The 23,695-nt window shown below is 48.4% G+C and overlaps 1 protein-coding gene across 6 annotated transcripts; it reads left to right on the top strand.

The window, feature by feature from the left end:
• Positions 1-5,382: 5,382 nt before the first annotated feature.
• On the top strand, positions 5,383-23,584 carry MASP2 (MBL associated serine protease 2). 6 transcript variants are annotated; one of them, XM_082615616.1, is made up of 11 exons: positions 5,383-5,441; positions 5,574-5,805; positions 5,921-6,098; positions 6,836-6,967; positions 9,751-9,947; positions 10,021-10,168; positions 14,115-14,233; positions 16,147-16,225; positions 18,311-18,442; positions 18,946-19,020; positions 20,219-23,584. In XM_082615616.1, exons 1-11 carry the CDS (start codon positions 5,386-5,388, stop codon positions 20,980-20,982), a joined length of 2,112 nt encoding a protein of 703 aa, XP_082471742.1. In that variant the 5' UTR covers positions 5,383-5,385; the 3' UTR covers positions 20,983-23,584. The 6 variants fall into 6 exon arrangements, with proteins under 6 accessions (XP_082471742.1, XP_082471745.1, XP_082471744.1 ...); XM_082615619.1 differs by having other exon boundaries at positions 18,946-19,082; positions 20,219-20,286; XM_082615617.1 differs by having other exon boundaries at positions 5,435-5,490.
• Positions 23,585-23,695: the final 111 nt, after the last annotated feature.

Below are 23,695 nucleotides of genomic sequence, written 5' to 3'. Positions count from 1 at the left end.
CGTGGACCGGCCCCTTGAGCCCCATGGTGCCCAGGGATGCAGCGGTCATCAAACTGGACCCAAGTCTGTCCTGAGAAGCTTTAGCCTTCCTTCACCAAGGCCCGCACAAGGCTGGTGGTGATAGGCCCATGGGGCCCGGGCTGGGGGTTGTCAAAATCAAGGGCTTTGCTTTCTCTTGGGGCTGCCCGGCAGGGTCCTCAGAAGACTCTGGGCCAGGTCCCATCCTGGGGTGAGTGCGGACGTGACCCCAGAGGCAGCTTTGAGGAGCATGGTTGAGGTCTGGTTCCCTGGGCCCGCAAGTCAGGTGCCTTGACTCGGCTCAGATTACAGACCTGGTCTCAGATCCTGCCTGCCCCCCTCGTGAGCCTGCCCTCTGGTAAGTTCCTAGAAGCTTCCCCCAAGTGTTGAGAGGTTGAGAAAGCAGGTGTGGGCGGCTACACAAGGACTCTGTGGGCACGTGACTGTCCCCTCTCCAAGGTGCTGAACCGGCAGGCACCTCGGTCCTGCTGACTGCGGGGACTGAGGGTCTGGTGTTGGGACAGGAGCCACCACAACAGGATGCAGGCTGGGGGAGGGGGCCTCCAGCCCCCTCCTAACTCGGGAGATTGGCCCCTGCTCCTTGCAAAAGCCGGCATCACCTCCCCCACCCCACACCTGCCCTCGGCAGGGACGTGGTCAGGGAATGTGTTAACCTGGGAGACTGGGGCTGGCGGGTTGGGGGCCAGCGTGGGTGTGGGAACCCTGGTGGTGGTTCAAGGATACTCCCAACCCCACTCCTACCCTGGACACCCACCTTGGAGGCCCCACTCGGCAGGGGCTAAGACTGCAGTCATAATAGGGGTGGGAACAGGGGTCCAGCTGTGCCACCAACTCCTCGAGTGGCCTCAGGCCAGTCACTCGCCCCCTCTGGGCTTCCCATGCTCCACCCTCACGAAGCCCCTGGACTGTGAGCATGTTTTGGGGTTCACCCCTGGTCAGCAAGTCTGATCCCAAGCTAACCTCCCCATTCCAACCCCCTGGGTCTTCCCCCTCCCGCGGAGGCCCGGTGGAGTCAGGACTTGGCTGGCAAGAAAGTACCAGGCAAAGGAGCACTGGCGACGGCCAGTTCTGGAGCCCTGTCCTGTCACCTGCTTGAATTCCTTTAACCTTGACAAGGAAGGCAGGAAGGAAGATACTGTTAACGCCACACAAGATGAGGTGACATGCCTGAGGCCTTACCAGGCAGCGGGCCTCCCAGGAGCCACTCCGCTCCGTGGGCCTCTGCAGCTCAGCCGGGGAACCCTGGGGCTCCCAGCAGGGGCAGCTGCCTGGACTTCCACTCTCAGTGGCCCTCCTCCCCATGGCTCATCTTACTGACCAGGCTCCAGGAAGGTCCATCATGAGGATGACCCAGGGAGTGAAGGTAGGCAGGGAAGAGGGGTGGTCCCAGCGCTGGGGGTACTGGACCTGGGTCACACTAACTCTGTGACTTGAGCTACTCACAACTCCTGACTCGGTCACCCTGTCTGTAAAATGAGAGCAGTGGTCCTCACCTGTTACAAGGCTTCATTAAGGAGCACATGTCACGTCGTTCTCACTGAGCTGGTGGAAATCAGGATTTCTTCTCAGGGCAGAGGAAGAAGAGAGGGCCCAGGTTGCAGAAGTTGCTGCAGGAATGCCTGACCTGGACTAGAAGGTGTCTGCAGTGTCAGTCCCTCCATTTCCCCAACTTTTAGTGGAGTCTGCGTGCATGTACCCACCTGGAAAGGGTGGGCGTTGAGGACAAGCACTGAACCCCACAGCTGGGTGGATGTGATTTGGACACAGACTGATCCACAGAAGCAGAAGCAAAAGCAGGCGTTCTGTGGGGATGCGACCTGAGTCCTCCAAAGTTCCAGAAATCTGGAAGAGGGCCGTGAACAGGCCCAGTCTGTGGCACGGAGAATAAAATCAATCCTATCTAGAGCTCTGAAATTCAGGTATTAAAATCAGCCCTGCCCACAGATGTAGAGAACAAACGTATGTACACCAAGGGGGGAAAGTGGCTGGGGGGGATGAGTTGGGAGATTGGGATTGGCATATATACACTAATATGTATGAAATGGATAACTAATAAGAACCTGCTGTATAAAAAAATAAATAAAATTAAAGTTTAAAAAAAAATTAGCCCTGCTTCCCCGCCCCCGCCCCTGGTTTAAGGATACAAGTAGTTCCCATGCGGATTGTTAGGAGGGAAATAGCAGCCCTGCTGTGCCTGCTTGTCTCCCCGGAGGCAGCCACGTTTACCTCTTTCAGCTGATCATTTTGGTCACGCCTCTAAACAATACGCTTGTATTACTACTTCTCGATTTGTCAGTTTCAGTCATAATTGTTGATTTTCCACTGGGGAACCTGAGGATTTAGCTCTTTGCTTCCCTGCCCCACCACACTCTCAAGCATTAAACGATAATCTTGGCTGGCTCCGCAGTCAGTGTTTGCACCGTTACAACTTATGCAAATGCCGTTTGCAGCTGAGACTCAGAGAAAATGATAACTTTTTATCTCTGGCACAGCTTCTTGTTTTTCCTGGAGGGTTTTTGCATTCGCTTAATTTTCAATAAATTTATCACTAATTTAGCCCCAAACTTTTACCAAATCGCTAAAGCTCTTAAGATGTTTGGATTCAAAACACTTCCTGAGGTTCTGGTCAATACGCTAATCAGTTTTGTTTTGTTTTTTATTGTGAGATTCTAAGTATTTTACCTAGCCTCATTATAATTATAATTCATGATTATATTTAATGGAATGTTCAGTAATAAGAAACTAATATATATACCATGCATTTCTTTATTATGAGTTGTACCATAATGTATATAACACTTTCATTTAGGAAAAATAATTACTGGAAAAAAAATTTTTTGGAGGATCTTTGGACTCTACTGGTGTCCTATCATTTTCATCTTCCTGAAGAATCTGTTCCAAGCCTCCTGACTACCCCAAGTGGGACTCCCTGTCGGGACTCTTGTCTCTTGGACCCCATATCTTCCTGTTTCTTGGTTTACTCCCTCGTTTTGGTGAAGCATATCCTAGAGGAGCCTTCTGAGAGAGGGGACAAGGGATGAAAGTTTTAAATAACCTGACATGCATGAAACTCTTGATTCCATCTTCATGCTTGATGGATACAGAATTTGGTTTAGTATAGAAATATGTTGGAAATTATCTTCAACATTTTGAGATTTGCTGTTTTCCATTGTCATCATCTATTCCTGTGTTTAAAATTAGCCCAAAATGTAGCAGATTGAAACAATAACAATAAACATGTCTTTTCTGTGGGTCAGGAATTTGGGAGTGACTTAGCTGGTTGGTTCAGTTTAGAGTCATTCATGAAGTTGCAGTAAAGCTGTCGCTAGGGCTGGAGGGTCAGCTTCCAAGATGACTCAGTCACATGACTATCAGATTACGCTGACAGATGTTAGGAGGTCTCAGTTCCTCCCCATGTGGACCTTTCCACAGGGACACTGAGCGTCCTCACACATGGCGGCTGGCTTCCCCCAGAGCGAGTGATCAGAGACAGAGCCAGGTGGACGCTGCGATGTCTTGTATGCCTAGCCACACATAACACACCATCATTCCAGTCATGCCCTATCCATAAGCCCTACTCAGTGTGGGAGAGGACCACACATGAGGGCCTGAATACCCCAATATGGGATTCACTGGTCGCTGGCTTCTAGTTTCCACTGTTATTTCGATAGCTCCAAAATCATTCTTTTCATGATCCTTTGTATGTGATCTGCTCTGTTTTCACTCTCCTCCCCTCTCTCTCTGTCTCTCAGAGTTTGTAGAACATAATTTTTCTCTCTGGTGTTTTGCAAATATCAGGTGTAAAGTTCTATTTTCATCTGTTGTTCTGGGCACTTGGAGGACATTTTCAATTAGTAAACTCGCATTCTTTTCAGTTCTGGGAAATTTCCTTGCATTATTTTGTTTATAATTTCCTTTCCTCTGTTTTCTTTGTTGTCTTTTTCTGGAATTCGTTTGTGTGTGGGTGGGGGTGGGGTACGCGGGCCTCTCACTGTTGTGGCCTCTCCCGTTGTGGAGCACAGGCTCCGGACACGCAGGCTCAGCGGCCATGGCTCACGGGCCTAGCCGCTCCGCAGCATGTGGGATCTTCCCGGACCGGGGCACGAACCCGTGTCCCCTGCATTGGCAGGCGGACTCTCAACCACTGCACCACCAGGGAAGCCCGAATTCCTGTTATTTAGTCTTTGACATACTGTATAGGACTTTACTGCTTTTTTCATTTCTTTTTGACTATTTTTCTGGAAGATTTCTTCAATCTTATCTTCCAAACATCTTATTGAGTTTTTTGTTTCTGTCATATTTTTATTTCCCCAAACTGTTTTTTTGTTCTCTGAATGCTCTTGTTATATAGCATACTGTTCTTGCTTCTTGTTCTGGCCTCTCTTTTTGCTTTGAAGATATTAATTATTGCTTCATTTTAGTTTTGGACATTTTCTTCTCACTGCTTCTTACTGTTTTGTTCTTGTTGTTGGTTGGTTGATTTTTTTGGTCTTTCTCCCTCACGTGTGAGGTTTTCCTCAGTAACCCTTGAATGTTCTGCTCCTGTGTAAGACTGGGGACTAAAAAGCTAATTGGAAGCTCTGAGCGCATGATGGGGGCTTGTCAGCTGACTTTCACTGTGGGTGAGGCGGCTGAGCCATTTGCTTGTAGAACCTTAAGTCAGTGTCTTTAGGTCTTTCCTCCTGAACTCGTCACACTTCCCAGGAAAAAGAGAGAAGCCTGGTGGCGGCCAGGTTCTAGGAGTTGAGTCAAAGGGAGGCTGGTCTGTCTGCTTAGTGCCCCTGTTTTCTGTCTGCCCCTCCCAGGCTCAGCTGGGCCTGGGACTCTCCATATACTCCCTCCAAGAATAAGTCTCCACGTTTCTGCTGAGGTCGGGGGATGGGAAATAGGGATTGGCCAGATTCTTACATGCGTCCAGAAGGACCTGGTGCCACCAATTCCTGGTTCCTGCCAACTTAGAGTTGCTTCCCGGAGAGCTGTTTCCACCTGTCCATCTGTTTCCCCGGCTTCCCAAATGTTGATGCTCCCTCCTCTCCCACATTCCCCATCGTCTGGGCTCCTGTTTTTAAGACTTTTCTCTTCTCTCTTATCGTAGCGTTTCAGGAGGCAAAGGTAGGTGTGTGTGTGTGCCTCCCCCATCTCCACCTAGAAGCCATCACTGCCGAGGTCATTGTCACAGAGACCCTGGGCGACCTCGGAAGTCACACACGGCGGGGGAACCACAGAGGTTCAGGGTTTGTTCCCGGAGCTGGCTGTCAGCCAGGTTCAGCCCCCTGGCTCCTGGAGCATCCTGTCCTCCCTGCCCGGAAGTCTGGGCAGGCAGGAGTCATGGGGTCTGTTCCCAGAATGCCAGGGGCAGGGCAGCTGGGGGCAGGGCCGGCCGCTGGACAAACAGATCAAAGGTGAGGCGCCCTGGGGCTCCAGACCGGGCCTGGCCGAGTGCACCATGAGGTGGGTGGAAGCCCTCGGGGTCTCCCCAGCGGGGGTGAGGGGTGAGACTGGGCCTCACCGCCCCTCCCCTGCTCTGCCTTCAGGCTGCTGGTCATCCTGGGCCTGCTGTGGGGCTCGGCAGCCACCACGTCCTCGGGCCCGCAGTGGCCCAAGCCCGTGTTCGGGCGCCTGGCATCTCCTGGCTTCCCGGGCCCGTATGCCAACAACCACGAGCAGCGCTGGGCCCTGACGGCGCCCCCCGGCTACCGCCTGCGTCTCTACTTCACTCACTTCCAGCTGGAGCCCTCCTACCTCTGCGAGTATGACTTCGTCAAGGTGCCGGCAGGGCGGGCTGGGGACACCTGGGGGCGGGGGCTGGCCTCAGAGCGGAGGGCGGGAGGGCCGGCAGGCCCGGGGTCTCGCCTTCCCCCCGTGACCCGCAACCCCACAGCTGAGCGCCGGGACCACGGTGCTGGCCACGCTGTGCGGGTCAGAGAGCACGGACACGGAGCGGGCGCCCGGCAACGCCACCTTCTACTCGTCGGGCTCCAGCCTCGACGTCACCTTCCGCTCCGACTACTCCAACGAGAAGCCGTTCGCGGGCTTCGAGGCCTTCTACTCAGCAGAGGGTGAGCCGAGAGAAGGCCGGTTGGCGCGGGGGCAACTCCGTCTTGGGCCAGAGCAGCCCTCCCTTTTGCCCCGCTCCCTGAGGCTGGACTCCTGCCAAACCAGCAGGAGAGAGTCCCCACCTGGTCTGACATCATCATCACAGTGCAAATATCAGCAACAGACAGGACCTCTGCTCTAGGCTGAGCCCCATTCTGTGCCAGGTGCTGAGCCAGGACATCCTCACGGGCCCCCGTGATGCAAGGACCCAGTGAGCCCATTCACAGATGGAAAGTGATGCCCCCCACTGGCCTGAGCGCTGCATCTGCCTGTGGGCTTCGAGTCTGACATTTGTTTCAGATTCTGGCTCCTGCAGGGACTTGCTGTTGGCCTCGGGCAAGTGGCTCAACCTCTCTGTGCTCACCCTGAGGCTGCTGCAAGAATCTGGTGAAACCCATATAGAGGCCCACCCACTGGGTTCCCGTGCTGGGCGCTCCTTTCACTAGCCTAGTCACCACCAGCAGGACCATTAAACCGTCATTGGTTTAAAACAGATGGTATTTAGGTCTCCCTCCAAGTGCTGCAGGGAGGTCGCAGTGACCCTGGGCCTCTAGCGCTCAGCTGGGCATGAAACACCTGCAGACAAGAGGAGGCTCCTCTCAGGTCAGGCCATGATACTGGAGGGCCCCTAAACCCGAGCCTAGGCCTCAGCGATGTCCCATCTCCTTCCCTGCTGACTGCCTGCCGGCCCCTCCCCCAGACATCGACGAGTGCCAGGTGCCCCCAGGAGAGGCCCCCCTCTGCGAGCACCACTGCCACAATCACCTGGGTGGCTTCTACTGCTCCTGCCGTATGGGCTACGTTCTCCACAGGAACAAGCGCGCTTGCTCAGGTGAGCTGCAGCTGGAGGGGGACCCTGTGCCCAGCCCACCCCCACCCTGCCCAAGACACAGCTGGCTTCTCAAGACCATAGCTGCTCTGCCCAGGCGACTGGAGGGCCCACTGGCCTTGGCCCACTAGACACTTCTCCTGGGTGACGGTTCCTTTTCAGATCTTCTGTCCCCTCTCACCATCCATCCATCTACCCATCCATCCACCCACCCACACACCCTCCCACCCATCCACCCACCCAACCATCCACCCACCCACTACCCACCCATCCATCCACTCATCCACCCATCCATCCCCATCCATCCACACACCCATCCACACACCCATCCATCCATCCATCCACCCATCCACCCACCCATCCATCCATCCACCCACCCATCCACCCACCCATCCATCCATCAACCCACCCATCCACCCACCCATCCCCATCCATCCACCCATCCATCCACCCATCCATCCACCTATCCACCCACCCATCCCCATCCATCCACCCACCCATCCATCCATCCATCCACCCATCCATCCACCCATCCACCCACCCATCCATCCATCCATCCACCCATCCATCCACCCACCCATCCATCCATCAACCCACCCATCCACCCACCCATCCATCCATCAACCCACCCATCCACCCACCCATCCACCCATCCACCCACCCATCCACCCACCCATCCACCCATCCATCCACCCATCCATCCACCCATCCATCCACCCATCCACCCACCCATCCATCCATCCATCCACCCACCCATCCATCCATCCATCCATACACCCATCCACCCACCCATCCATCCATCAACCCACCCATCCACCCACCCACCCATCCATCCATCAACCCACCCATCCACCCACCCATCCATCCATCAACCCACCCATCCCCATCCATCCACCCATCCATCCACCCATCCATCCACCCATCCACCCACCCATCCATCCACCCATCCATCCACCCATCCACCCACCCATCCATCCATCCACCCACCCATCCACCCACCCATCCCCATCCATCCACCCATCCATCCACCCATCCACCCACCCATCCCCATCCATCCACCCACCCATCCATCCACCCATCCACCCATCCATCCACCCACCTAAGCACTCATCCATCCACCCACCTAGGCACTCATCCATCCACGCTTTCCACTCCTCACCTGCTTCCACCCTGTCCGTGGTTCACTCTCACTCCTCTCCAGCTCATTCACTTGGTGAGCATGCGGTAGGCCCTCACTGTGTACCTGGCCAATCAGGACTCATCCTCCTTGGGGGGCTTCAGGATGAAGGAGTGGGGGCCCTAGGCCTGCCTCACACAAGCTTCCCTCCATGAAACTTCAGCTCAAAGCTGCCGGTTCAGCCCCCAGCAGACCAACCCCTTTGGCCTCCACGGCCCGGACTCCCCTCTGCGCCCCTGCCAGGGGCCTGGACGGAAAACCAGCTGGCGCCCTGAGAGCGAGCAGCCCCCACCCTCGGTGCTGAGCCTGCTCCCCTGCTCAGTGCCCTCCCCCGTGTCTCTCCCCGTCTCTGTTCTCTCTTCCAGAGCAGAACCTCTAGCCTGCCCTCCAGCTCCGGTCTGGCTCGGGCAAGACCGCTGCAGCCTGCAGCCCCCATTGACCCCGCCCATGGACCTAACAATAAACTCGGCTCCACCTCCACCTGCTGCGTGTCTCTGGCGGGGGAAGGGTGGGGGGGGGCAGCAGTGTGCACTCTGGCCCCTTCCTTCCCACCCTCATCTCAGCCCGATGGGCCCTAGTTGGTGGGAGCCGCCTCTGCGGGGCCACAGGCTCCTTTGCCAGAGGGGCTTTCTCTGTCCTCACCCTCATTCTGATGATGGGGCACCGAGGCCCAGAGGAGGGCAGGGGGCTCACACAGGGGAGCCGAGCTCTTGCTCCTCCACCACCAGGAATCCAAGGACTGAGCTCAGAGCATCCTGGGGTCCACCTCCTGTGCAGAGGGTACCTCAGGTCCTGGGTGTGCTGGGCTGGGGGAGTCTGACCCCGAGCAGAGAGGCCCAAGGAGGTATCGATTCACTGAGGGGCAGTCTGGTCCCCCACGTCCGGGGGTGACTCCCTCTGTCCCATGGGAAGCAGCCACGTGGAAGAAGAAAGGCAGTGCTGGGACTCCTCACTTCCCGGAATGCCTGTGTCCCCACCTCTGCCACCGGGGGGATGGGGGGTAGAACCGTCCTACGAGGGATGCCAGCAGACATTCCCTCTGCAAAGGCAGGATCAGCTGTTTCCATGGGGAAAGTGGGTACCAGACTCACGATCAGTGTGGACTTGAACTGCCCTCAATTGCCCCCCAGGGCAGAGCCTAGACCCAGGGATGGTGGGCAAGGGGATGCCTTCCTGAGTGTTCCTGGAAGGGGCCCAGGGGAAATTCCTCTCCTGCCACCTCCCCACACCCAATTCCTGGGAACAGGAAAGTCCCTTCAGTTCTCCTGGTGCCCCTTTCCCCTGGGCAGACCCTGACACGGCTCACTCCCCGCACCCCTGGAACTGTGGCTCTGGCCCAGGGTTCCCCGAACCAGGAGCCTCAGCTTAGGGCCTCCATCCTCCCTAGGGGTGTGAGTGGGGCCCCTGGAGAAAGTACCTCCAAGTGTCACTTGTTTCAGCTAAATCCTGGAAGCCAGGGAGACCTCTCCCTAAACTGTGCCTTCAGCCACTGGGTGGGGCGTTCAGTCTTGGGAGATGCCTCTGGGGCTGACGAGTGACGGTGGACAGGTGGCCTGAGCCACGCCGCCTGCGCCTGGCTCATCCTGCCCGTCCTCTCCCCTCTCCCCAGCCCTGTGCTCAGGCCAGGTCTTCACTGCCCGGTCTGGGGTGCTCAGCAGCCCTGGATACCCTCAGCCGTACCCCAAGCTCTCCAGCTGCACCTACAACATCCGCCTGGAGGAGGGGTTCCATGTCACCCTGGACTTCGTGGAGTCCTTTGACGTGGAGATGCACCCTGAGACCCAGTGCCCCTACGACTCCCTGAAGGTCTGGTTCCCCTGGCCGCTGCCTCCCCCTGGCCCGGCAGGTCCTGAGGTGACAGGGGCCTCTCCACTTTCAGATTCAAACAGACAAGGAGGAATATGGCCCATTTTGTGGGAAGGCGTTGCCCGGCAGGATTGAAAGCAAGAGCAACACTGTGACCATCACCTTTGCCACCGATCAGTCGGGGGACCACACGGGCTGGAAGATCCACTACAACAGCACAGGTGAGGGCAGGTGGGGCTCCGATTTGGCAGGGAGCTCTTCCAGAAGCGTCAAGGAGCCACATAGGATGGAATTCTTCCTGGCTGGGCCTGGGAAGTTAGGGGAGGGAAAAGTTTTCCTTAACCCTCTTAGTGTCCCTGGCTGGGTCTGAAAAGCAACCTGACAGGTTAACAGGAAAAAAAAGCATACATGTTTATTTCATGTAAATTTTATGTGGCACAGGAGCCTTTTTAAGGAAATAAAGACTCAGAGAGACAGCTGGGCCTGTGTACGTTTGTGCTAGGTTTGCTGAGGAGTGTGATAGGCTGAGGAATATGAAGTAAGGGTGGTAAGCGGGGTGGGGGAATTTAGCCAGGCCTGTTTGTTAGGATTCTTCTTGGCATCCTTCTGTCTTTGGTGATAAGGCTTCCCTCTGGGTGTAGGGCAGACACTTGTCACATGAGGGTCTTATGACCTGCTTCAGGGAGGAAGGGCAAGAGGCGAGGAATCAGAGTGACCTTCCTGCTTCTGCCATTTTCTCAAACTCCCAGCTTAAAATCGTCAACATGGGGCTTCCCTGGTGGTGCAGTGGTTGGGAGTCCGCCTGCCGATGCAGGGGACATGGGTTCGTGCCCCGGTCCGGGAAGATCCCACATGCCATGGAGCGGCTGGGCCCGTGAGCCATGGCCGCTGAGCCTGCAGGTCTGGAGCCTGTGCTCCGCAACGGGAGAGGCCACAACAGTGAGAGGCCCGTGTACCGCAAAAAAAAAAAAAAAAAAAAAAAAAATCATCAACATGCCAAGGTGCCGTATTTTGAGGTAGTGTGTCCTGAACTCCATCAGAAGACAGGCCAGGTTTGAGTGGGGTCATCTGTGAGGCAGGGGTCCCCTATGGGAAGTGCCACCCCCCCATTCATCCACCCACTCACTCACCCCTCCATCCAACCATCCCTCCTTCTACCCATTTACCCGTCCACACAGCCTTCCTTCTCTCCTTCCCTACCTCTCACCCTCCCCTCTGCCATTCACCCAGCCATCCAACCATCCCGCCTTCCATCTGTAGGGGAGGAAATAATAATTTTCCCTCTGCCCTTCCAAATTCTTGGCTGGGAACAAGAGACATTAACGAGAGAAAAAGAAACAAGTTTATGAACATGGATATCTCGTGCATGCGTGGGAGATAACCCAGGGGAAAATGAGTCTCAGCGGTGGCTTAGAATTCAGGCTTAAACATCTTCAGCTAAAGACAAAAGAGAGAAAGGGTACAGGGAAGTCCAGTTATGAGGAGGTGACCAGGAAAAGCATGGTAAGCAAGAGTAAGATTCGTTATGCAGATTAAAGACTCTGTCTTCTTTTTGCTTTTGAAATTTAATTTTAGTAAAAAAAATTTTTCTGTCTTTTCCTTTGTTAAGAGTTTCTAGTGATTTAGTCATCCTCCTCCTGGTACAGAGTGGGAGACACTCTTACAAATGGAGATTTCCTCTGTAAACGTAAATTTCCCTTAGAGAAGGGTAATTTCTACTCTGTTTTCAGAGTCTCTCCTGTGTCTGCTGTTTCATAAAATAATCAGCTCAAAATACAGTTGGCTCCCCACATCCGTGGATGTAGAACCCATGGATACAGATGGCTGACACTCTGCCTTTTTTTTTTCTTTTGGCCGAGGAGCTTGTGGGATGATGTTAGTTTTCCGACCAGGGATTGAACCTATGCCCTCGGCAGTGAAAGCGCTGAGTCCTAACCACTGGACTGCCAGGGAATTCCCTCTGCCATTTTGTATAAGGGACTTGAGCAGCCGCAGGTTTTGGTATTCACGGGGCTCCTGGAACCAATGCCCCGCAGACATCACGGGACAGCTATAATCCTTATGCTAAGTCATGTTCATGCCACCCCTCACACACATCCATCTGTCCATCCTTCCCTCCTTCCATCCATCCATCCATCCATCCGTCTTATGGATGTGCACCGGGCCCTGTGTGGGGAATACGTAATACCTCTGCTGTCAGTCCAGTCTAGTCACAGCAACATGACCACAGCCCTGTGACAAGCACAGCCGAGCACCAGACACAGTGAGAGTCCAGAGGAGGGACCTGGCCCAGGCAGGGGCTGGGTGCTAACAAAAGGGGCCCGGGACAGGAAACATACGAGATTGGATTGAAAGGATAAGTAGGTATTGGAGGAAGGTGGAAGGGTGCTCCAAGTGCAAGGGAAGTGTACGTGCAAAAGCCCAGAGGCTCCAGCTTTCTTGGTGTGAGCTGTAAGAGGGTGTGATGGGGTAGGCAGAGATGGGGGCTCCCGCCTGACATGGAGGGTTTGGACAGGGAGTCTGCACGCCGCCTCTCCAACCCTCCACCACCTCTTCCTCGTGACAGACCCTCAAACGTAGACGGTAGTTCTTGGTGCCACCTCCTGAGACACGAGTCCAAGTCCCCCACCTTCTGGGCACTGACCTCTGGACGTATCTGTCCCTCTCCCCACTCTCAGCCAACAGGTCTTTCAGGATGTTTTTGGAAGGACAGAGTAACTGAGCTGGAGAAGCTCCAAAGCAAAATACCCAAGGCCCCAAGCCGTGCTCAGAGTGCAGGCTGGGTGTCAGACTGTCCGGGTTGGCGTCCGGGCTGTAACGCATCCTGTTTCCTGGCCATGTGACATTGAACCTCTTAACATAACTTTTCTGAGACTTAATGTCCCAATTATCCAATGAAGGACAATATCTCCTTGGAAAGGTGGGGATTAGTGGGCTAACTCAGAAGACACCGAGTGAGCATGGAGGAGGTACTGAGTAATTTAAAAAATGAGATTGAATTAGGAAAGATATTAACCTTTGGGCCAGCTCTGTGGGAAAGGGTGAGAGATGGGTCAGGAAGGGAGAGACCAGCACGTTGGGAACACTTCACGGGCCTCTTGTTCATTTTTAAAAAGCCTTTTGTTTTCCCGTGGGTTGAAGTAATAAAACTTCTAAAACTGAAGCACTGGTTTCAGAGTGAGTCAGAGGGAAGAGTCAGGTTTGCCAGGCTGGTGGGTGAGAAGGAGCCAGGGCAGAGCCTGGAGGTGTGTGTGAAGGGAAGTGCCAGCAGGGCCCTGGCCTGGGTATGAGGTGGCCTCGGGAAGCCCTGGGCCCCGACAGGGCCATCTGGAACATCCCTGCAGATTGGTTCCAAGAGGGGAGACTCTGGGGCCTGCCTGGGACTGAGAGTCACTGCAGGACACAGGAGTCAGCTGCTGGAGGAAGGAGGGGACTGGGCAAATGACCTGTGTGGGCTGAGGGGTGGCCTTGGGGGATGGGCAGCCATGGGGGACTGGCTGAAGCCTTGGGGTGACAACAGGCCAGGGTTTGGGGGCCAAAGTGGAAGCCAGCCCTGGGCACGTGCTCACGAGGGACGTACGAGGCTTCCTGAGTGCCAGTCTGGCCCTGAGCCCCGGTGCCTCTCTAAGCCACAAGGGCTGCTGTGAGGGTTCACTGGCTGCAAACCCCCATTGCCCAGCACTTATTAGCAAAGCGATTTCCTCTGTGCTTCACATTTGGTCCTCGCAGCAGCCCTAGAAGCTGAGCAAACGTTCTTATCACTCAGCTTACAGATGAGGAAACTGAGGCTTTCCTGTGATTTTAACTCACGCTGTCCAGCTCTTCCCGCCCCCCCAAGTTACACTCCCCCAGTTTTCAGCAGTGTGTGTGAGGCCCCTGGCGTGGAGCAGATTCTCCCTTTGCCATGACCTTGCTCCCTTACCACATGCCTGGCTTTCTTTTCATCACTTTGGCTGAAGCCCAGGCCAGGAGACAAATCCTAATTTGTACGATAAGCAGCCGAGACTTTAATCTTGCCTTTGGTTTTAAATCTTAAGAACTCTACCCCACTGTGGCAAGCTCTCTTTACACGTTAAGTGTTTCATTTATAAACCAAGAACTTCTAATTGCTAAATTCAGACTTGCTGCTATAGAGCTAAACCCCCGACATCTGGTTTCCTTGTGCAGCTCAGCCCTGCCCTGACCCGACGGCACCACCTAACGGCCACATCTCCCCTGTGCAGGCCAAATACATCATGAAAGACCGCTTCTTTGTCTTTTGCGAGTCGGGCTACGAACTTCTGCAAGTAAGTTAATACAAAGCTGTTTAAGTGCACCACAATCATGACGGTTTTTGAATGAATACATATTTATATCAGCAAGTATGTGAAAGGAAAATGGGGAAACAGCCGTTGTCAGCATGGTGGTTTACTTTGCCTATGATTAAACAATAAAATTCAAAGAAATGATACATTTGCTAAGAGAAACGGCTACAGAGAATTTTCTATTCTTAGGAACTCCAGTTTAAAAAAATTTTTTTTAATTTATTTATTAGTTTTGGCTGCGTTGGGTCTTCGTTGCTGCGCACGGGCTTTCTCTAGTTGCGGCGAGCGGGGCGCTACTCTTTGTTGTTTCGGTGGCTTCTCTTGTAGAGCACGGGCACCAGGTGTGCGGGATCCAGTAGTTGTGGCACGTGGGCTCAGTAGTTGTGGCTCCTGGGCTCTAGAGCACAGGCTCAGTAGCTGTGGCCCATGGGCCCAGTTGCTCTGCGGCATGTGGGATCTTCCCGGACCAGGGCTCGAACCCGTGTTCCCTGCACTGGCAAGCGGATTCTCAACCACTGCGCCACCAGGGAAGCCCGGAACTCCGCTTTTTAAAAAAGCTCTCTCTTTTTTTTTTGGAAAGCTGGCGGTTAAAATGTACACCTTTTCTCTGTCCACACATTACAGCAGCTCTTGGTAAAGCAGCTGAAATGTTTGTCATGTGCTCTGTGTTATCACCTTGCATTAGATCAAACTCCTCCTGGTCAAATGACCTTTACATGAAACAACTCCTGGGCCTACAAAAAAATTAAATGGCCCTTGGAAACAGTATATTCTGCAAAGTTATAAACAGCGACCACTGTTAAGGGAGAAGGAGGATAATTTCAAAAAATGCTTAGTGTGTTGCTTTAGGGGCACAGGTAAGCGATTAACATGTCCTCTTTATGTTCTTCAAAATGTCACTGAATCCCAGTGGTAAAAAGCAATAACACTGAAAAGATAGCTGGTTATGCAACCAGTCCTGTGGAGGCACAACCGCCCCCGCCCCCCCAAAAAGTGAGACACTTTGCTCAACTTGTAAACTTCTTGGCAGGCTCTTTCCACAGCAACTTGGACCGCAAGCCGGTTCAGTTTCTGAGGAAAAAAGAAGTCATCCTGCTCTCCTTTGAAGCATAAAGCTTCAGTCAAAGCCACCTTCTTTCATTTTAAAGTCTGATTTTAGAAAAATATTTCAATAAGTCAAAAATGTCCCGCTAAATATTAGCAATGGAAAGTGATTGAGAACACACATGTGAAGCTTCTGAAAATATTGATATTTTAAATAACTTTCCTCCAGTTAATAGCCGCAGGCTAGAAAAATCCAGACACATTCACTCCATGTCTGATCAGGCTGATCTTCCCCAAACTTTTGACTGTCACCCTTTGGCACTTTACATAAAGAAATGGTGGGGGCTTCCCTGGTGGCGCAGTGGTTGAGAGTCCGCCTGCCGATGCACGGACACGGGTTCGTGTTCCAGTCTGGGAAGATCCCACATGCCGCGGAGCAGCTGGGCCCGTGAGCCATGGCCGCTGAGCCTGCGCGTCCGGAGCCTGTGCTCCGCAACGGGAGAGGCCACAACAGTGAGAGGCCCACATACCGCAAAAAAAAAAAAAAAGAAAAAAAATGGTGGAACACCAGCAGGAACTTGTGAGAAATCTGACGTATTCTTGGATTAAGTGGATATAAACTGCTGCACAAGTCAACATCTTTAAAAATGAGATACACACATAGGTGACATCACCAACAAGTACACACATGTATCAAGGCAGTTGGGCTGCGTGTCCAGTCGTGTGGATGCATCACCCCCTTGGGAGCATCTCTTGAAACACTTGAAGAAGAACTACTGTGGGAGCAGAGCTTTGGGGAGTGGTTTCATAACATAAACAAGGAAATTAATATTTTCTCAATTCCTCTTTAGGGTTATTTGCCCCTGAAATCATTTGTTGCAGTCTGTCAGGCAGATGGATCTTGGGACCAACCGATGCCAGAGTGCAGCAGTACGTATGTGTGACCACAACGCCTGTAGCTGCTTCTGCTACTACTGATGCTTCTGGTCTTTTAAAAAAATGATTTATCAGGGCTTGAATTCCAAATTTGCTTCTCATCCCCAGTCTCTCAGAGCACTTTTAAGAGGTTAAAACAGAACCAAGCTACTAGGAAAAGTATTTGCTTCAGAAAAGTATGTATTTAAAAATATTTTTCTAAGTATAAAATACTCAAAGAAGATGGGAAATAGAGAAAATTACAAACATTATAATACTCATAATCCCGCCGTATCAGAGTATAGTCACTCTCGTTATTTTGGTGCCTAGCCCTCCAATTCCATATATCACACATGTAAACATGTAGAGGCTACTGTTTGTAGGGGCATATATGCATCAAACTGGGATAACGGTGTTCACTACCATTTTGTGAACTAAGAATCACGTACCTTATTTTTAATATTTTTAAAATTATGATAAATGTTAAATGGAAAAACCATATAAATTCACAAAAATATACAGTGAAAGCCTCTCTTGCCCAAATCCTCAAACTACCTGTAAGACACTGGGGTCCATTCCTTCATACTCTTTATTTCCTATACTATTCATACTAACATATCTCACTATTACATACTTTTGAACTAAATCTGACTGCAATGTACTCTTCCCCCCAACATTGTTGGGATATCTTTCCGCAACAATCCAAGCACTCAGAGAGCTGCTCGTTCTTTTTAATGACTGCATAGTATTCCATCAGAGGACCTATGCTTTTTACTTCATGTGATTTCTAGTTTCCAGTTTTTTACTATTACATACGCTGCCATAGTTAACACCTCTGTACGCATATTTTCACATATTTTTAAAAAATAATTTAGTTTTTGGCTGCATTGGGTCTTCGTTGCTGTGCGCAGGCTTCCTCTAGTTGCACTGAGCGGGGGCTACTCTCCGCCGCAGCATGCTGTCCCCTCACTGCAGTGGCCTCCCCCGTTGCAAAGCACAGGCTCCAGGCCTGCAGGCTTCAGTAGTTGTGCCACGTGGGCTCAGTAGTTGTGCCTCGCGTTCTCCAGAGTGCAGGCCCAGTAGTTGTGGCACGCGGGCCTACCTGCTCCGTGGCATGTGGGATCCTCCTGGACCAGGGCTCAAACCTGCGTCCCCTGCACTGGCAGGTGGACTCCTAACCATTGCGCCAGCAGGGAAGTCCCTACTTTCACATATTTTGTGCAAGGGTTTCTACAAAATTCCTAGGGGAATATTTTTATTTCAAAATTTATATTCCTGTGAGACTACTAATTCTTTAAGTTTAAAAACCAGTAAAGAAGAGCTGGCACCGAAGGACTGTTGGACTAAGGTATGGGTTAGAGCCCTGATTCTGCCACTTGTCACTGGGTAGTTACAGGCATCTCATCTGTGGAGAATTAAGACAACGTAGACAACGCACTTGACACAAAGCCAGACACACTGCTATTAAGTTGCTGAAAACTATTTGTTATCTTTTAATATCCACAGAAATACATCAACAATTTTTAATGTCTGTGTACAAAACTATGACTTTTAGACTGGTATCATTTTGTCTCACAAATTGGTTAGTTATGTCACATTAAGTAATGTCCTAACAGTTGTGAATTCTAACCCAAACTCAAGGTATTATGACTTCCAGGTCTTCTAAAAAGGTCAACTTAGGAAAAGGAGCATAAGAACAAGTTCTTCAGTCTTCTTTGTATTGTTCTATTTTTAAGGATAACCAAATTGTACCATTTAACATCAAACCAGACTGTACAGGCATATGCAGGCTGTGCTGTTTCCTTTCTTTTGTGAGTGCTAAGGAAGTCCAAGTAGTTTCAAATTCCCTTCCTTTAGGGAAGGCATCATACAACTCCTTGCCCAGGGTCTTCACTTCAACCTAGCCATTTAGTTAGGAACAGAGATGAGAGTGATGCTTTAAAATCACACTAAGGTGATTCCATTTTCAGAGATGAAATGATGTCCATCTTGAATATGACTTCAAGTTATAACACACAGCACAACCACCTATCAGACTCCACATCGTTTTAATGTTAGGATTCAAAGTATAAACTGACTTCCCTCTCCCATGTTTATTAGTTGTTGACTGTGGCCCTCCTGATGATCTACCCAGTGGCCAAGTGGACTATATAACGGGTACCGAGGTGACCATATACAAAGCTGTGGTTAAATACCGCTGTAATGAGTTCTACACAATGAAAACAAATGATGGTAAGCAAATTGTTCAAAGCTGGGGGTGGGTGATATTTGGAACCTAAGCCCTCATGATCTGAAAATAAACTAATCCAGCATTTTTGGCTAAGACTAGACAAAAGATTACAAGGCACTTCTTCCACCTGCTAAGTAAAATAATATAGCTGAAGTGACTTTAATGTCAATTTGCAAGAATCTGAAAACAGATCTTATCTAGTAAATGACTACTACAAACACACAATATATTCCAAATGGTTTAATTTAACAAGTCAAAACCTTATCATTAAGCACTTAAGATCTTGATACATATTCAAGTTACACATCTAAAAGGTTTCCACTTTGCAAGCATACATGGTAATGCAGAGACCTCCTATTTATGAAATCATGTAAAATGGTTATTCAGACACCTCTATTTCCGACTGATGCTCAAGAATCTACATTTTCCAAGGGGGGTATTCAAGCAGATGACAACCACCTTTTCATATGCAGTTAAACATTTTTGCTCTTTCAATGATTTGCAGGTAAATATGTGTGTGAGGCTGATGGATTCTGGACGAGCTCCAAAGGAGAAAAATCACCCCCCGTCTGTGAGCCTGGTAATGGATACATTTAGACACGAGATTCATAACTGATGGAAAGTAGAACTGGGTAGCAGACAGTAAGTAGTGCTTCAGCTGTGTAGGCAGAAACGTAACTTCAGCACTTGGCTCTTAGACCAACTGATTATTTCCAAACAGTATGTTCTCATTACCCTTTCCATATGGAGAGGTCGTTGGTGCTGACTGTATCAGTCATTTGATTATTTTTGACCTTACAACTAGGCAAGCATAAAAAATTAAATGATTTTTTAAATTATCTTGAACCATTTATACATTTATAAACATGATTTCTTCTCTTTAAAAATGCTATTAAAACCCAAAGCTAATAACCTCATTATTTCCCTAAGCAATTGTTTTCAATGACATCTAGTTTTTAAACATTAATGCAATTTGCCTTTTAACAGTACTTAAAAAAAAGTTTTACCAGAATCGGCTCTGAAGATATAGTTGAATGATTTTTAAAAAAAAATCAGAAAGGTAATAATATATTCATCACCCCTGTGTTATCTGGCTTAAATCAGTCTTTTTAAAAAACCTGCATCTTAGCTGACACAATGTTTGTAAGCTTTAATAAGAGTATTCTGCCGCAACAGGAAGTATATTTGCTACATTAATGAGCATATTTAGTTAGCAATACATAATAAAGTTTAGTGTTTGGAAGAATCAACTAGACCAAAAATAATTTCTGAACCTGAAGGTTCCTGGCTACAACTGCAACATTCTAATTTTTAAAAACATTTTAATGTACAAAGGTGAAAGTAATTCTGCAAATCCTATAATAGCGACCTTAGTTTCTGCTTTCCCAGAACTACATGGTAAATACCCCATTTTACAAGTAGGAAAACAGAAGCAATGAAAAGGTTCTCACTTCCTACGCACATCAGCTCAGGCAATTCCTGTTTGCCGTATTAAATATCTTCCCAATTGTGAGACCAAATTATTTTAGCAAAACAGTTTCTAAAAGTTAATTTTCACTCACCTCATTTTCTGCGGAGCTAAAAAATACCAAATGGTTTTATCAGGTCTTTGAACAGTGTTTTAAGCAGTCTCACTTGCCTGTTTAGGTGGACACCCACCAAATTATGTGATGCAATTTTTGGTTGACATTACATATACACAACTCCAAAGTGGTAATAACTGGAGAAAAAACACCATCGGGTTTCTATAAAGGCTCTATACATCTTTTTTCCCCCAGTTTGTGGAATATCCACCCGTACCACAGAAGGTCGCATATATGGAGGACAAAAGGCAAAGCTTGGCGATTTTCCTTGGCAAGCCCTGTTATTAGGTAAAACTATAGCAGCAGGTGCACTTCTATATGACAACTGGATCCTAACAGCTGCTCATGCTGTATATGAGCAAAGAGAAGACGCCTCCTCCCTAGACATTAGAATGGGTGCCCTGAAGAGACTGTCACCTCATTATACACAAGCCTGGGCCGAGGCCATTTTTATACATGAACATTACACTCATAATGCTGGTTACGATAATGACATAGCATTGATTAAACTGAAGAACAAAGTTGTATTAAATAGCAACATCATGCCTATTTGTTTGCCAAGAAAAGAAGCTGAATGCTTCATGAGAACCAATGATATTGGAACTGCATCTGGATGGGGATTAACCCAAAGGGGTGTTCTTGCCAGAAATCTAATGTTTGTTGACATACCAGTTGTTGACCATCAAAACTGTACGGCAGCATATGAAAAGAAGTCCTATCCGGGGGGAAGGGTAACTGACAACATGCTTTGTGCTGGTTTAGAAAGTGGGGGCAAGGACAGCTGTAAAGGCGATAGTGGGGGGGCATTAGTGTTTCTACACAATGAGACACAGAAATGGTTTGTGGGAGGAATAGTGTCCTGGGGTTCCATTAATTGTGGGGAAGCAGATCAGTATGGGGTCTACACAAAAGTCATCAACTATATTCCCTGGATCAAGAACATAATTAATAATTTTTAACTTGTGTGTCTTCAGTGAGTACATGATTCTTTGTTCTAAAAAATACCTGTAAAAGACCTCAGCAGCAAACTGACCTGAGAAACATTAACACGACAGTTGCCATTCCACCTCAAAATCAAACCAAACTACAGGTGAGATGTGCCTTTCAGGCACTTCTCCACTTGCCACTTTTCCACCACTTACTCTTTGAAGGGGACATAAACCATTGTAGTGATATTCATCGTTGCCAATCCAATAGAAACTCACTGGTTAAATTTGGATTTACTTACAAAAGTCCAGTGTCTTTTTGTACTGGCCATTTGCATTTCTGGAAATTGCCTGTTCATGTTCTTTAACTGTTTTTCTCCAGTTTTTTGTACTTGTTCTTTTTGTTCTCTGAGAGCGTTACATATTATAGCAGTATTGGTTCAGGAATTACTTTGAATCATGTTTTTCTTGGGTAGATAAACTGGAAATATCAATACTTTGGCCTAGGTATAGACTGATTTCCATGTTAAAACCAATGCTATAATTTTTCACTTCTCAAACTGGCAGACAAAAAGAACATGGAACAGCACTATTTCACACTGTCGAAGACAACGAATCTTCTGAAGGACAATTTGGCAATATATTTCACAAATCTTAAAAGCATGCATAGTCTTTGACCTGGTAATTCCAATGCTAAGATTTTAATTTAGCTGTGAGGATGTTCCTAGCACTTGGAAATAGCCTAAATATTTTATTTTCAAATTAAGACAGTTGAATCAAATGTGGCATTTCCATAAGATGAAATACAACATTAAAAATAAGAGGCGGTATTATTGATAAATCAATCTGTAGTGTTTCTTTCCTTCTTACCACGAACGTGGAATACTTGGGCACACTTAAAAATAGATTACAGATCGTACAACAGCTAAGTGCAGAACTTAAATACACAGTTACTCTCCTAGTATTCAACAACAAAAAAATTATTCTAATTATCACATACATCTTCTGAATTACTAAGTACTCAACATCTGTTTCCTAAGGACAGCATTTAAGCTCTGACTTAACCTTAAAAATCTCATTTCATTTAGTTGGCCATTCCTCCCTAAAAAGTTTTAATATTTAACATTTAACAAAGTTTTTCATTCTAGCCAAACAGTTACCATTATATGTAGAAATTCATTGTGAGTTTTGACTAACTTCTCTTGTGCATATGAAGTGCAACTTCTTGAGACTCACTTTTTAAAGGTAACTTTCCAGCATCTTTGTCACATTAAAAAAAAAAAGAAACTGTGTTTTTCCAGTAAGACTCCAGACACTAAACTGTGGTGACAACAAAAATTTTTATTCAACTGGTTCAAAAAATTTTTTAGAATGAATGCATTTAGATGATCAAATAGACTTTAAAAACAAATCTTTGCCAAATAGTTTACTTCTAAACTTCATTTTCTTTTTTTCTTTAGGGTAGAATTAAATACCCATAGCTATGTAGTACCATAAACATGTTAACAGAAGGCTAGTCAACACTGAAAGCCTTCTAAGACTGGTAACTAGATTTACACAAGTGTAAATAAGGGATCAAAACCATGCCATTGACAAAGATAACTTACCCCTGGGCTCCTTGAAGGCTTGTCAGTTTAGTCTTTGGAGGTCCCCGAATACCATTTTAAGTGTTACCATGTTACTGCTGCTGAGTAATAGTGCAAGTGCTAAAATGCAAAATTCAGATGGTACAGGGTTTGGAAATCATGCAATTTAGATGCAGAAAAAAAAAAAAATTAAAACAACGCAAGATCCTTTTACAGAGGAAACAGAATAAAACAATGTGGCGACCATAAGTCTAAAGGACGATTTCATTTATAAGTTTAAAACATGTAACTTGCAAAATGACAAACCTATTTATCATAATCTAATTAGATAAGGGCATCAGGTAAATTATCAACACAAAAACTTACATTCTTCCATTAGAAAAGGAGCTCAACTCTCATAGTAGTTACATTTTAAGTACAATAGAGAATATATTATTGCTTTTACATACTTAACAATGCATCGTGAGAGTCTAATCTGAGTTTTATAAGCGATTTTATTCAACATTACTCTATTTCCCCACCTTTGGAAGACAAAGCCCATTTCACTTAACACTTCCACAGAGACAACCCACCCTGCTAGTTCTTAAAGCTATCAGGCTTCTTAATGGATTTCAGGCACAAGATAATTTGTGGTTTCTTCTACTTTATCCCTATTGCAATTAATTCCACTTTTCAAATCCCCAACTAGAAAGGCGCTGATATTCCCTTCAATTCATAGGCTTTGCTACAAAGCATTTTAAAATAATTAACATTGTTTTGCCCACTCCTCCAAATAAGAATATTTTTAGAAGGCATGATTTCCCAATGGAGATCTGTAACAGGCCATGTAAATAGAACATAACCCAAATGCACAGAGGCACTAAGAAAAAGCTGGAGGGTACTGCTTACCATTTTAGGTGCGGTCACCCAGACTTATTAAAAACTAGATTTAAAAAGAAAAAAAAAAACTTTTCACTTTGGACAATGCAAGAACAAATAGCAATTAAGTCTGGGTATCAGGTGTCAATGCATGACAGGTGATGAATCCATTTGACTTGAGACAACTTTTCAAATAAGTTTATTTGAAGCAAAATAAACTACTGCCAAGAAACTTTATGAAAGTTCCATCTCAAAAGGGTCAAAAAAGGGGAATTAACTGCTATGAATTCTTTGCATTCAGG

The sequence above is a fragment of the Mesoplodon mirus genome, assembly GCF_964341445.2.
Source record: "Mesoplodon mirus genome assembly, chromosome: 3".
In the NCBI taxonomy this organism is placed as follows: Eukaryota; Metazoa; Chordata; class Mammalia; order Artiodactyla; family Ziphiidae; genus Mesoplodon; species Mesoplodon mirus.
Note: the sequence above shows the minus strand (reverse complement) of the source record. Positions and strands in the feature narration are given on the sequence as shown.

Coding starts and splice junctions, on each gene's coding strand:
- MASP2 (XM_082615616.1), top strand. CDS start 5,386: ATGCCAGGGGCAGGGCAGCTGGGGGCAGGGCCGGCCGCTGGACAAACA. Junction 16,226..18,310: donor ACCGATGCCAGAGTGCAGCA/GTACGTATGTGT, acceptor CATGTTTATTAG/TTGTTGACTGTGGCCCTCCT. Junction 18,443..18,945: donor CACAATGAAAACAAATGATG/GTAAGCAAATTG, acceptor AATGATTTGCAG/GTAAATATGTGTGTGAGGCT.